Source organism: Bufo bufo, chromosome 2, assembly GCF_905171765.1.
Source record: "Bufo bufo chromosome 2, aBufBuf1.1, whole genome shotgun sequence".
Classification (NCBI taxonomy): Eukaryota; Metazoa; Chordata; class Amphibia; order Anura; family Bufonidae; genus Bufo; species Bufo bufo.
Window position 1 is genome coordinate 833873154 of NC_053390.1, and position 14523 is coordinate 833887676.

At 51.5% G+C, this 14523-nt stretch overlaps 1 protein-coding gene across 1 annotated transcript; it reads right to left on the reverse strand.

The window, feature by feature from the left end:
• Nucleotides 1-333: 333 nt before the first annotated feature.
• SMYD5 (SMYD family member 5) lies at nt 334-13195 on the reverse strand. The gene is made up of 13 exons (XM_040419397.1): nt 13063-13195; nt 11582-11690; nt 11287-11426; nt 10736-10857; nt 10348-10417; nt 10018-10122; nt 9532-9594; nt 9005-9075; nt 8820-8926; nt 7147-7203; nt 6973-7067; nt 5961-6031; nt 334-731 (listed from the first exon to the last, which is right to left on the reverse strand). The coding sequence occupies exons 1-13, from the start codon at nt 13153-13155 to the stop codon at nt 608-610; spliced, it is 1227 nt and encodes a 408-aa protein (XP_040275331.1). The 5' UTR covers nt 13156-13195; the 3' UTR covers nt 334-607.
• Between the last annotated feature and the right edge of the window lie 1328 nt (nt 13196-14523).

Consider the following 14523-nt stretch of genomic DNA (forward strand, 5'->3'; position numbering starts at 1 on the left):
GCCACCACTAGGGGGAGCTCACTACATACAGATTATACAGCCATCACTGGGGGGGGGGGGGGGGGGCTCACTACATACAGATTATACAGCCACCACTAGAGAGAGCTCACTACATACAGGTTATACAGCCACCACTAGGGGGAGCTCACTACATACAGATTATACAGCCACCACTAGGGGGAGCTCACTACATACAGATTATACAGCTACCGCCAGGCTCTTGCATTGGATGATTGGTATCGATCTCCATTCTGATGTGTGATACGGGTTGTCACCCACAGATCTTCCAGTAGATACCCCTCCCCGATGGGTGGGGGTGTGCTGCACTTGGACAGAAGACGCAGAGGCCGCAATTGCCGGAGAACTGTATAGAAATAATTTAGTATTTTGTCTGCCAATCCTATAAAATGCTTATCACAATTGACCAGTATGAATGTGGATGTTTGTTGGGGGAGGAGCCCATGCAGCACCTGCCCCTCCCCCATACTCGGGGGTCTGTGTCGGGGAGAGTTTATGTATAAAAGTTTAGTGGAAAGATGTGAATAGCGGTAACAGGCAAAGCCAATTCAAGTGCTGGATTGTGGGGTTCGGTGGGAGGCGGTCTGTGTCACACATCCGTCATCTCATCCTCCAGCTCCGCGTCTTCCTCATCCTCTTCCTCGGAGGTCACGTCCGGGTCCTCAGACTGCGATAGGCACTTGGGACAGGAGCAGACAAACAGATAGTTCTCCCTGGAAGAAGAGGGGACACCCTGAGCACGTATCATTGGAAGAGGAGGGGCCTAAATGTAACTCCTCCCGCCAGGTGGTTGTAAGTGCACTACAATGCCCAGCATGCTCAGCTGCCGGGTAGTTCACTCAGGGTCCATCATTCAGTGTGGTATTAATGGTCACATGTATGCGACTGTCCATGGGGGTGATCTACATCAGTGACCTGAAGCCTGTGGGCCCTCTGCTGCCCGTGAGCGGCTTCCAAGGCATGCTGGGACTTGTAGTTTCACCACACTGGTTGCAGAGAACTGATATAATGGGAAGTACGGAGTATCGTAAGGAAGCGCAAGGAAAAGCAGCGGGGGCCGACAGAAGCGCAGACAAAGAAACACAAGTCTATGTGTCCCCGCAGTATGTGCTACCATATATGATATGTCCCTGTTCACACTGTTCTCAGGAATCTCAGTCAATATTGAAGGATAAGATCATGTTGCTTGTTCATACCCTGTGGCCAACTACAGATGTTCAACCCTTCTGATGCTGTGGTCAATTATGGACAGATCTGGACGTATCATCCAAAATTCTCAGATACGGTGGCCGACAAGAGAAAGCCTGGATTTCACCAATCCTTCTAGCAGTTATGGCTAGAAGTAAGACGGTCTTAAGTGCCATCAATTGGTTCGAACGGTGACTCCATTAAAGGCTGTAAGAACTAGATTTAATTCCCAGGTAGAGAGTACGGTAGGTGAGAGTCTAACTGCAGCCTTAAACAAAACACGTTTGACTTTTAAGGTTGCTCTGCCAGTCTTAGGTCCAGAAAAATACTTGCACTTTGAGGGCAGAGGGCTCGAGGCCCTTGTTCAACCCGGCTTGCAGGAAATCTAGAATAACGAACATTTGTAAGGGAATTTCGATAACCTTTGCCTTCCAAGTTCTAAGGTAAATTTTAGATGTTACTGATTTCCTACCTTTTAGTATAGTGGAGATCACTGGATCCGAGATACCTGTATTTCTTAGGGCTAGGCGTTCAATCTCCACGCCGTCAATCTGAGTTGAGGGACTCGGGGATGGTAGATCGGGCCCTGGAATAAGAGTCCTGGAAACACTCTCCAGTCCATTCTTCTCCTGCTGACAAGTTGAGTAGAGAAAACCAGGCCCTTCTTGGTCAATAAGATGCGATCATGATTACCTGCGCCAGTTCCTCTGCCACTTTCATAAGAGTTCTTGGACTTAGGCTGAAAGGGGGGAGGGGGGGGGGATGCGTATAGCAGTCCTCTTGGCCATGGATGAGAAATGGCATCCAGAATCTCTGTGGGGATAGAGAACAAAATCTCTGTACCTTCTTGTTTTCCAGATCTGTGAACTCCCCATCTTACTGTTATCTGATGGAAGACATCGGGATCCAAGGCCCATTCTCCTTTTATTATCTGCCTGCTCAGAAATCAGCTACAAGATTCTTGCTTCCTTTTATATGGACTGCTGACAAGGAAGTCAGATGCTTTTCTGGCCAGAGAAAAATTTGCAGTTGCGGCAAGATTCTTGCTTTGAGTGCCCCCGTCTGATAGGATTTTTACATGACCTAGACGTATCTTTGAATGGAGTGCCAGAAGAACCTTGAGAACTGCCCTAAGTTCTGTTTGTCATAGATTTGTCCCAAATTCCTTGAACTATTAGGTCTGCAACGTGACCAGCCCAGCCTCGGTTGCTGGCGTCTGTTGTGACGTCAGTAGACCCCCGTCTGTAAAGGTTCTCTTATTTTCCACCAGGCTAGGGACTGCAATACGTTTGATGGAAGACCTACCCTTTTGTCTACGGAGGTCCGAGTACAGTCCCAGGAATCTAGGAAGAAGGACTGTAGAATGTATGGCTCTGTGCCCATCCGACTGCCGCTACTGAAGACATTAGATGACCCAGACCAGTCATACCATTCCTGATAGCGGAGGTTTTTAACCTGCAGAACAGTGAGATTTTCTGGTACATGGTCGATTGTTTTTCCTTTGGAAGAGAAGACATCAGCAGAAGTGAACGGAGAAGAACGCCTAGGAAGACTTTTTGTTGACTTGAGATTTATTATCCATCCTAAACCAAAGAAGGTCTTTTTTGCCAGGTCTAGATGGAGTAGAAGAAGCTCTTCTGTTCCAGCCGCAATTAGAAAGTTGACCAAGTCGGGTATTAATAGGATAAGAATTCCCTGTAGATGAAGGTAGCCTGTTACCTCAGCGAATACTTTTGAGAAGATCATTGGAGCAGAAGAGAGACCGAAGGGAATTGAAAGTGACAAGGTGACTTCCTATGTAGACAGCAATTCTCAAAAACTTCTGGTGTTCTCTGAGGATGAAGAAAAGGATAAACTTCAGCACTCCAGTGGATATGGGGAAATCATTGGATGTTTTTCCTTTAATAATGCAAGGCAACTCCAAGTGAACAGTCTGACGTTTTGGTCAATTTTGACCTTTTTCAAACACCAAGGTGAGACAAGAATCCAAAGTAGACAACAATAAATCGATATGCAATTTTATGTATTACCTTGTAAAATTGCATATTGATTTATTGTTCTCTACCTTGGATTCCTGTCTCACCTTGGTGTTTCTTGGAGTTCACTTGGAGTTGCCTTGCATTATTAAAAGAAAAACATCCAATGATTTCCCCATATCCACTGGAGTGCTGAAGTTTATAATTCTCTTCACGTTTGGAGGCCACGCTGCTGAGGACGAGAGTGCCACGCCACTGTTTTTATCTGTTAGTTCTCGGAGGATGGGCACATGATAAGAAGCATCCTGTAAATCCATAGTTACCATATAGAAGTTCTGGTGAAGGAGGTTTATGGTCTATTTGATGGTTTCCATTTTGAATTTCTCGTGGGTTAGGCATTTGTTTAATCTCCTTAGATTTACAATGAGCCTGAATGATCCCTCGGGTTTTATGATCAGAAACTCTGGAGAATAGAAACGCTTTTTGAGTTGGTCTTCTGGGACCAGAAGTGATACCTTTTTCTGGAGAAGAATGGAGATTTCTGACTCCAGGGACAGTTGCTTTTCCCTCTGAGGCAACGGCTTGTTGATTATAAAATAATCTGTTGGATGGGTATCGAATTCCAGACTGAAGCCTCTCTGAATGGGGAGGTTCCCAGTACTTTCCATTTTGGATATATTTTTTTTTATCTTACTCCAACTTGACATCTGGTGTCATTGAGTGAAGAGGAATCGTTCCCTCTCCCTCTTGAGGTCTGCCATCTTCCCGAGTAGTCTCTTCTCTTCTGGTTTGTCTTCTGCCAGTTCTTTCTATTCTGAAAAGACCGCCTCTGATGAAAAAACCTGCTCTCCTCAGGGAATCCTTTCTTCTTATCAGAAGCCTTCTCCAAGATGTCATCAAGGACTGATCCAAAAAGTCGACCCCCTTCACAGGGGAGGTAACAAACGCGGTTTTTAGATGCCGTGTCCCCCACCAGGAATGGAGCCATACGGCCCTTCTGGCAGCATTGGAGATGGCGGCTGATCTGGCAGACAGTTTTACCAAATCAGCCGAAGCATCGGCTTGTTTCAACGTTGGTAAGGATGCCAACATTTCCTCCCTAGGGGTTCCTGCTGCCAGATGATCCTCTAACTGACCCAGCCATACTGACAAGGACCTGTGCACGTGGAGGAAATACTGGGCCTAAACATAGCGGTATTTGTCTCCCGTGCTTTTTTAAGTAAGCTTTCGCATATTTTGTCCATGGGGGTCACGTAGCAGCTCCACGTCCTCAAACGAAAGGGAGGATTTCTTTGAAATGGGGGGTTACAGGTGCATCGATCTATGGAGTCTTATCCCAAAGATTTGAATCAGAACCCGCAAAAGGATATTTTCTCCTAAAAGAGCTTGTAACAGGGGCTCTTTTCTCGGGGTCTCTCCATTCTTTAGAGATTAGATCTTTAACGCTAATATGGACAGGACTTCTGTTTTCCCCCAGACCCTGGAACATCTGGTCCTGGGCCGACTGGCTTTCTCTAGTATCCTCTAAGTTCATAGTAGCCCTTATGGTTTTTAGAAGATTTGGAAGGAATAGCGGTCTTTCAGAACCGTCTTCCGAGGACTCAGAGCTGTCTTCAAGGATTTCTCCTTCATCTACATCAAATCCATATAACCGGGAATTTGTGAGAGGTGGAGGCTCGTGGAGACAAGGGAGGCAGTCTAGATTCCACCGCGACATTTACTTCCTCTCTATTCATACTCCTCATGGAGTCTAGAAATGAGGGAGATTCTTCTGATACCACTGTTTCTGTGCACTTCACACATAGTGACTGCTTGGGTTTAGATAGAAAGTATTTCCTGCATATGGCGCACTTCTTGCGTCCTGAATCTCCCCCTGGTGTCTTGGAGGTAGAGGTTTCTCTGCCCTAAAATAATCTAAAATTATTTTAAAAAAAAGGGGCTAGCAGAATTTTTGGAAAACTGCCATGTCCTCAAAGGGTTAAAGGGGTCATAGAAACATAGAATGTGTCGGCAGATAAGAACCATTTGGCCCATCTAGTCTGCCCAATATACTGAATACTATGGATAGCCCCCGGCCCTATCTTATATGAAGGATAGCCTTATGCCTATCCCATGCATGCTTAAACCCCTTCACTGTATTTGCAGCTACCACTTCTGCAGGAAGGCTATTCCATGCATCCACTACTCTCTCAGTAAAGTAATACTTCCTGATATTACTTTTAAACCTTTGCCCCTCTAATTTAACACTGTGTCCTCTTGTAGCAGTTTTTCTTCTTTTAAATATTCTCTCCTCTTTTACCGAGTTGATTCCCTTTATGTATTTAGCAGTTTCTCTCATCTCTCCTCTGTCTCGTCGTTCTTCCAAGCTATACATGTTAAGGTCCTTTAATCTTTCCTGGTAAGTTTTATCCTGCAATCCATGTACCAGTTTAGTAGCTCTTCTCTGAACTCTCTCCAAAGTATCAATATCTGGCATAGAAAGGGTGTATAGACGAAGGAGATCATCTTAGAAAACTTTTAAATAGAGACTCTTACTGTATCTTTGTGGTGCAGTCCAGGGAGCTGCAGGAGATGAACGAGCAGCATGATCTCATCCTTCAATTTTGACTGAGATTCCTGAGAACAGTGTGAACAGGGTCATAACAAACATGGGCAGGTAGAGCAGGGAGCGGGCCCCTGGATGTGGACTCTTCCTACTTTGAGAAATACACCATGGATTTTATTGGACTGTTTCTGGGCTGGATTTGTTTGGCTGCACAGAGAAGACATGTCATGTACCTGAGGGCCTTGTGTCGGCTATGTCGGCTCCGCTCTCTCTGGCAGCAGTCCAGATAACTAATGCAGATCTCCTGACAAAGAAGAGACAAAGCAGGTCACAGGCAGCATATTCACACAGCGCCTGCACTGACTGCTGACACCTTACATCCTGCATTATACTCCAGAGCTGCACTCACTATTCTGCTGGTGCAGTCACTGTGTACATACATTACTTATCCTGTACTGATCCTGAGTTACATCCTGTATTATACTCCAGAGCTGTACTCACTATTCTGCTGGTGCAGTCACTGTGTACATACATTACTTATCCTGTACTGATCCTGAGTTACATCCTGTATTATACCCCAGAGCTGCACTCACTATTCTGCTGGTGCAGTCACTGTGTACATACATTACTTATCCTGTACTGATCCTGAGTTACATCCTGTATTATACCCCAGAGCTGCACTCACTATTCTGCTGGTGGAGTCACTGTGTACATACATTACTTATCCGGTACTGATCCTGAGTTACATCCTGTATTATACTCCAGAGCTGCGCTCACTATTCTGCTGGTGGAGTCACTGTGTACATACATTACTTATCCTGTACTGATCCTGAGTTACATCCTGTATTATACTCCAGAGCTGCACTCACTATTCTGCTGGTGCAGTCACTGTGTACATACATTACTTATCCTGTACTGATCCTGAGTTACATCCTGTATTATACTCCAGAGCTGCACTCACTATTCTGCTGGTGCAGTCACTGTGTACATACATTACTTATCCTGCACTGATCCTGAGTTACATCCTGTATTATACTCCAGAGCTGCACTCACTATTCTGCTGGTGCAGTCACTGTGTACATACATTACTTATCCTGTACTGATCCTGAGTTACATCCTGTATTATACTTCAGAGCTGCACTCACTATTCTGCTGGTGAAGTCACTGTGTACATACATTACTTATCTGAACTTGGGATGACTCATGTTCTGTGTGTATGTAAGTGATCAGGCCCCTGGTACTCACCTCCCCGGGCTGGATGTCCTCCAGTGCAGTCAGGTGCAGCAGATAGTTGTTGTCGGGGAACGATGCCTCGGCGTTGGGGACACAGCTGTGATTACCTGCGGTGAATACAGAAGGGGCGATCAGGGGCTGCTGGACAGTGAGACGCTCTGCACAGTCAGGGTTAGCGGTACTCACAGCAGCTCTGCAGCATGTACAGCCCCGAGCCTTCACAGTTCAGGAACTCCCCGGTCTCTGCAGAGGAGAGAGGTGAGAGATGGGGGCGCAGAGCACACACACACACACACACGGGACCGCAGAGCACGCACACACACACACGGGACCGCAGAGCACGCATACACAGATGGGACCGCAGAGCACACACACACACACACACACACACACACACACACACACACACGGGACCGCAGAGCACACACACACACACACAGACGGGACCGCAGAGCACGCACACACCGGACCGCAGAGCGCGCACACACCGGACCGCAGAGCGCGCACACACACACACAGACGGGACCGCAGAGCGCGCGCACACACACACACACAGACGGGACCGCAGAGCGCGCACACACACACACAGACGGGACCGCAGAGCACGCACACACCGGACCGCAGAGCGCGCACACACCGGACCGCAGAGCGCGCACACACACACACAGACGGGACCGCAGAGCGCGCACACACACACACAGACGGGACCGCAGAGCGCGCACACACACACACAGACGGGACCGCAGAGCGCGCACACACACACACAGACGGGACCGCAGAGCGCGCACACACACACAGACGGGACCGCAGAGCGCGCACACACACACACAGACGGGACCGCAGAGCACACACACACACACACAGACGGGACCGCAGAGCACACACACACACACAGACGGGACCGCAGAGCACACACACACACACAGACGGGACCGCAGAGCACACACACACACACACACACAGACGGGACCGCAGAGCGCGCACACACAGACGGGACCGCAGAGCGCGCACACACAGACGGGACCGCAGAGCGCGCACACACAGACGGGACCGCAGAGCGCGCACACACAGACGGGACCGCAGAGCGCGCACACACAGACGGGACCGCAGAGCGCGCACACACACACACACACACAGACGGGACCGCAGAGCACACACACACACACACACACAGACGGGACCGCAGAGCACACACACAGACGGGACCGCAGAGCACACACACACCGGACCGCAGAGCGCACACACACACACACACACACACACACACACACACACACACACACAGACGGGACCGCAGAGCACACACACAGACGGGACCGCAGAGCGAACACACACACAGACGGGACCGCAGAGCGCACACACACAGACAGGACCGCAGAGCGCACACACACACACAGACGGGACCGCAGAGCGCACACACACACACAGACGGGACCGCAGAGCGCACACACACACAGACAGGACCGCAGAGCACACAGACACAGACAGGACTGTAGAGTATATATCCCCCCGGCCGGTCTTCACCTTTCACCGCAGAGCGCACACACACACACACACAGACGGGACCGCAGAGCGCACACACACACACAGACGGGACCGCAGAGCGCACACACACACACAGACGGGACCGCAGAGCGCACACACACACAGACAGGACCGCAGAGCACACAGACACAGACAGGACCGCAGAGCACACAGACACAGACAGGACTGTAGAGTATATATCCCCCCGGCCGGTCTTCACCTTTCACCGCAGAGCGCACACACACACAGACGGAACCGCAGAGCGCACACAGACAGGCCCTTAAAGTATACACAGACAGGACCGTAGAGTATATATCCCCCCGGCCGGTCCTCACCTTTCTCTATGTCCTTGTACAGCTGGTCTATCAGGGCGTCCAGCCGCTCTCTCTCCTCCGTCGGCAGCTCCAGGGCGTCGCACGCATGAACCCACTGACTCAGCGAGCTGCAACAACATGATGATATCAACTACTCTAATGTGTGCCAGGGGGCACCAGGGGGTCACCCTGAACTCATCGCTCACCTGGTGCCGATTCCCTGCCCATTGGTTCCAACGAGAGCAAAGAGGGAGCGGAAGCCGTCCGGAGTGAACCACTGCAAACAAGAGCAAGATGTTAGCAAACAGATGTGCAGAGAGCTCAGGACGGGCCCTGGAGAATACAGGGCCAGAGGGTTATGGGGCCCGGAGACCATCCTCACACAGTCCACTGTCCCACCCCATGACCTAAGTCATGACCGTCAGCAGAGTGCTGATGGGTTGTTAATGCAGCTCTGGATGGGTGTGAAGTATCGACATGCTGAGAAAGCATATTTATGAATGCAGCTCTGGATGTGTCTGGAGTATGAGACATAATATGACAGAAGAATTATGAATGTAGCTCTGGATATTTCTGGATGTAAGGCATGCTGTGACAGTAGAATCAGGAATGCAGCTCAGGATGTTTCTGGAGTGCAAGACATGCTGTGACAGCAGAATTATGAATGCAGCTCTGGATATTCTGTGTTTGGTGTGCAGGTTAGGAATATGCTGGTGAGCTGTCTTGTTCTTACCCGGCTGACTCGCTCCTCATACAAGGCCTCCATGAAGAGGCGACGCAGGTGATCCAGCTGTCCCTGTAAGACACGGAGCGACCACATGAATCCTAGGGGAAGATGCACACAAGGAGCCCAGGACATAAGAAGAAGCTCTTCCAGGAAAATCACGCCATGTTACAATGACGAACCTTGCAGCTCACTGCTGCCCCCTGCTGGTCCAGTGTCTTCTGTATGGCACACTTACAGCAGACCACTGCACGTCTATCGCAGGGATAAGCTACCCCGCAATCACATGCAGCAGTGTCTAAGGCTGTTATGGCGTTGTCTAGCTGAACAGTACTGGGCTATTCCAAGGAACTGTCCTCACAGCAGAACTGCGATTACAGCTCTGGAGGTACTATGGTTAGTACACATGACTAGAATCAGGAAAGCTGACCCATAAGATGTGGAGCCCATACAAATGGGGTGGATGGCAATATACCCCTGGCTTGTGTCACTCACCTTAAACTTGTCTCCCAGCAGCTTGTGGACGATCTCCTCTTCCTCGTTGGCCGTTTTGCTACAGAACTGGGAGAAGAGCTGCGGCCACCAGTCCTTGTCCTTGGCCTGCGGTCACCAGAAGAGAGGACGTGTTACCGTTCTGTGCAGTGGAGCCCCCTGCTGGGGGGTGAAATGCATGGGTCTGCAATGCCTCTCACAAATCCTAGAGCTCAGTCAGTGACCACCACACAGGGGCGGCCGGGTCTTTACCTCTCATCTCTGTTCCCTGGAGATAAGCGGCGTCACACTTCAAGGTCAGTCCCCATCACATCATGTGGAGTGCGTACCTACCTGCTTGACAGAAGCCACCATCCTGGCCATAAGCATGATGCTGGCCGTCTCCGGGGGGTAATGGATGTTCCTGGAGGGGTTACATGGGAAGACACGTTACTGCACAGTAACCCCCACTGTGACAGCCCCTGACAGGAGAGTATTTCATCTTCGCCATTACTTTCTATTACTGGCCTGCCGTCTATGGCTCTTCAGCCGTGAAGAACTACAACTCCCAGCATGGAGACTGTAGAAATGATGGCAGCTGTCAATCAACCAGAGCTGGAAAGCAACAGGGTGCAGAGCTCTGCTTGATGGGTGGACGGCGCCACCTACTGCCGAGGAGCAATCTGCTCAGGACTGGATACTGGGGCACGCTGCTATTAAACTGGTTGTGTACTGGTCTTACCTCCAGGCATCCTCCAGTTTATTGAGTGGATGTTGGGGGTTGTCCCGGGAGGACCCCAGACACAGGACCTGGTGGTATTGTTCTCTGGCAGCTCGGAGACACTCGGCGCTGCAGTATGATACCTGCATACAGAAGAGGAGACTGTCACAAAGCTGAGGGCCCCCGGTCAGGCTCACAGCTCGCCCGGGCCCCAAATCAAACTAGTGGTTCACCAGGTCTGCTCCTCATCTGCAGTCAGAACTCCTGTATTTGGGATCATATACTCTCTTCTGTCCATGCTTTACAATGCATCTCCGCTCCATCAGCTATGACCTTGTTGCCTGCTGGAGTCTTGCAATGCTATATTTCTCTCTCCACCTGCTTTACACTACAGCTCTGCTCCATTACACCATGTCTGGGATCAGTAGCTCAAGCTTAGTTGAATTGTCTAATCATGAAGACTGAAATCCATCACCTGTCTTATAAGGGGTCCCCCATGCTTTACACAGAGGCTTTTCTCCATCAGACACGGCTACGGTCATAGAATCTGCTGCAGTGTGCCCGCTCCTCACCTGGCACTGAGGGCACTGCTGGTGGAGCCCATTCTGGACGCTGCAGAGCTCTGGGTACGGGAGCGTGACGTGGACATTGGCGGACAGTCTCTGGGCGTTCTCCTCCGCCGTCTCCAGAGATCGCAGACAGTGGTCGCAGGCTGCAAGACGAATGTTCAGAGGGTTATTGGGGAGGCACACGTGTACCCTAGTAATACCAGTGGGAGGGGGGAAAAGCCGGGTGACAGTAATGGCAGCCATACTGCACCCACCCCGCTGTCCTAGAAACATGGCGCCATGACGGTGCCGTCCTTACCTCGGTATCTGTACAGCGCGTTCCACTGGAACTGGGCCGACACCAGCGGCTTCTCCTGAAATATGGTGTCCCCCTTCCGGATGCTCCGGGCGGCAAACAGACCCCGCCCCTAAATGACAGCAAGGAAACCATCAGGAGTGGAAAGTGTTAGCACGGAGAGCGGAAGGCCTATGGGAATAAGAGGGGGGCAGGGAAAGAGGAACACCTCCCTATGGAGGGGAAAGGGAGAGCGGCGCGCCTAGCGGGGGAGGGCGGGGAGAGCGGCGCGCCTAGCGGGGGAGGGCAGCGCGCTGGCAGACAGGTTGGGGGTGGAAATGTATAAGTGAAAGGAAGCGTTTATGGGGGACAGGGTACAACGCTGTATATACTGGGAGGTGGGGGCAGGGCACAACGCTGTATATACTGGGAGGTGGGGGCAGGGTACAACGCTGTATATACTGGGAGGTGGGGGCAGGGTACAACGCTGTATATACTGGGAGGTGGGGGCAGGGCACAACGCTGTATATACTGGGAGGTGGGGGCAGGGCACAGCGCTGTATATACTGGGAGGTGGGGGCAGGGCACCACGCTGTATATACTGGGAGGTGGGGGCAGGGCACCCCGCTGTATATACTGGGAGGTGGGGACAGGGCACAACGCTGTATATACTGGGAGGTGGGGGGCAGGGTACAACGCTGTATATACTGGGAGGTGGGGACAGGGCACAACGCTGTATATACTGGGAGGTGGGGGGCAGGGTACAACGCTGTATATACTGGGAGGTGGGGACAGGGCACAACGCTGTATATACTGGGAGGTGGGGGGCAGGGCACCACGCTGTATATACTGGGAGGTGGGGACAGGGCACAACGCTGTATATACTGGGAGGTGGGGGGCAGGGTACAACGCTGTATATACTGGGAGGTGGGGGGCAGGGTACAACGCTGTATATACTGGGAGGTGGGGACAGGGCACAACGCTGTATATACTGGGAGGTGGGGGCAGGGCACAGCGCTGTATATACTGGGAGGTGGGGACAGGGCACAACGCTGTATATACTGGGAGGTGGGGGGCAGGGTACAACGCTGTATATACTGGGAGGTGGGGACAGGGCACAACGCTGTATATACTGGGAGGTGGGGGGCAGGGTACAACGCTGTATATACTGGGAGGTGGGGGGCAGGGTACAACGCTGTATATACTGGGAGGTGGGGGCAGGGCACAGCGCTGTATATACTGGGAGGTGGGGGCAGGGCACAGCGCTGTATATACTGGGAGGTGGGGGCAGGGCACCGCGCTGTATATACTGGGAGGTGGGGGCAGGGCACCCCGCTGTATATACTGGGAGGTGGGGGCAGGGCACCACGCTGTATATACTGGGAGGTGGGGGCACTCTGGTGGTATTGTTCACACACAGCCCGAGGACGTTACACAGGCTCCGGCTCAGACACGGGCGGCTCCTCTCCCTCTCCCCGGCCTCCACCCTCCTCTGGCTCCGGTACCTTGCCGCTGTTGATGAAGCGGATCTCCACCGCCCGCCGGGCCGGCTCCGGCTCCACACAAAAGGCGAACACGTCGCACATGGAGGCGGCCATGATGGAAAAAGGAATGACCTGTGACCCGGAAACAGCTGTCTAGACGGCAGGTCACATGATCACATCCAGGCTCGGACACTGCGCTGCATTATGTCATACTTCCTGTCCGCACCTAACATGCAAATTATCTATACTAAGCCCCGCCCTCAAAGAGTCCAGTCACTCATTACCCCAGACAGTGCCCCCATAACCGTGACATCCACAGCGCCCCCATAACAGTGACATCCACAGTGCCCCCATAACAGTGACATCCACAGTGCCCCCATAACCGTGACATCCACAGCGCCCCCATAATAACAGTGACCTCCACAGTGCCCCCATAACAGTGACATCCACAGTGCCCCCATAACAGTGACATCCACAGTGCCCCCATAATAACAGTGACCTCCACAGTGCCCCCATAATAACAGTGACCTCCACAGTGCCCCCATAACAGTGACATCCACAGTGCCCCCATAACCGTGACATCCACAGTGCCCCCATAACAGTGACATCCACAGTGCCCCCATAACAGTGACATCCACAGTGCCCCCATAATAACAGTGACCTCCACAGTGCCCCCATAACAGTGACATCCACAGTGCCCCCATAACAGTGACATCCACAGTGCCCCCATAATAACAGTGACCTCCACAGTGCCCCCATAACAGTGTCATCCACAGTGCCCTTATAACAGTGACATCCACAGTGCCCCTATAACAGTGATATCCACAGTGCCCCCATAACAGTGACATCCACAGTGCCCCCATAACAGTGACATCCACAGTGCCCCCATAATAACCGTGACATCCACAGTGCCCTTATAACAGTGACATCCACAGTGCCCCTATAACAGTGACATCCACAGTGCCCCCATAACACTGACCTCCACAGCGCCCCCATAACATTGACATCCACAGTGCCTCTATAACAGTGACATCCACAGAGCCCCCATAACAGTGACATCCACAGTGCCCCCATAACAGTGACATCCACAGTGCCCCCATAACAGTGACATCCACAGTGCCCCCATAACAGTGACATCCACAGTGCCCCCATAACCGTGACATCCACAGTGCCCCCATAACAGTGACATCCACAGTGCCCCCATAACAGTGTAATCCACAGTGCCCCCATAACCGTTACATCCACAGTGCCCCCATAAAAGTGACATCCACAGCGCCCCAATAACAGTGACATCCACAGTGCCCCCATAACAGTGACATCCACAGTGCCCCCATAAAAGTGACATCCACAGTGCCCCCATAAAAGTGACATCCACAGCGCCCAATAACAGTGACATCCACAGTGCCCCCATAAAAGTGACATCCACAGTGCCCCCATAACAGTGACCTCCACAGTGCCCCCATAACAGTGTCATCCACAGTG

Coding starts and splice junctions, on each gene's coding strand:
- SMYD5 (XM_040419397.1), bottom strand. CDS start 13,155: ATGGCCGCCTCCATGTGCGACGTGTTCGCCTTTTGTGTGGAGCCGGAG. Junction 11,427..11,581: donor CGCGCTGTACAGATACCGAG/GTAAGGACGGCA, acceptor TTCGTCTTGCAG/CCTGCGACCACTGTCTGCGA. Junction 7,068..7,146: donor GTACATGCTGCAGAGCTGCT/GTGAGTACCGCT, acceptor TATTCACCGCAG/GTAATCACAGCTGTGTCCCC.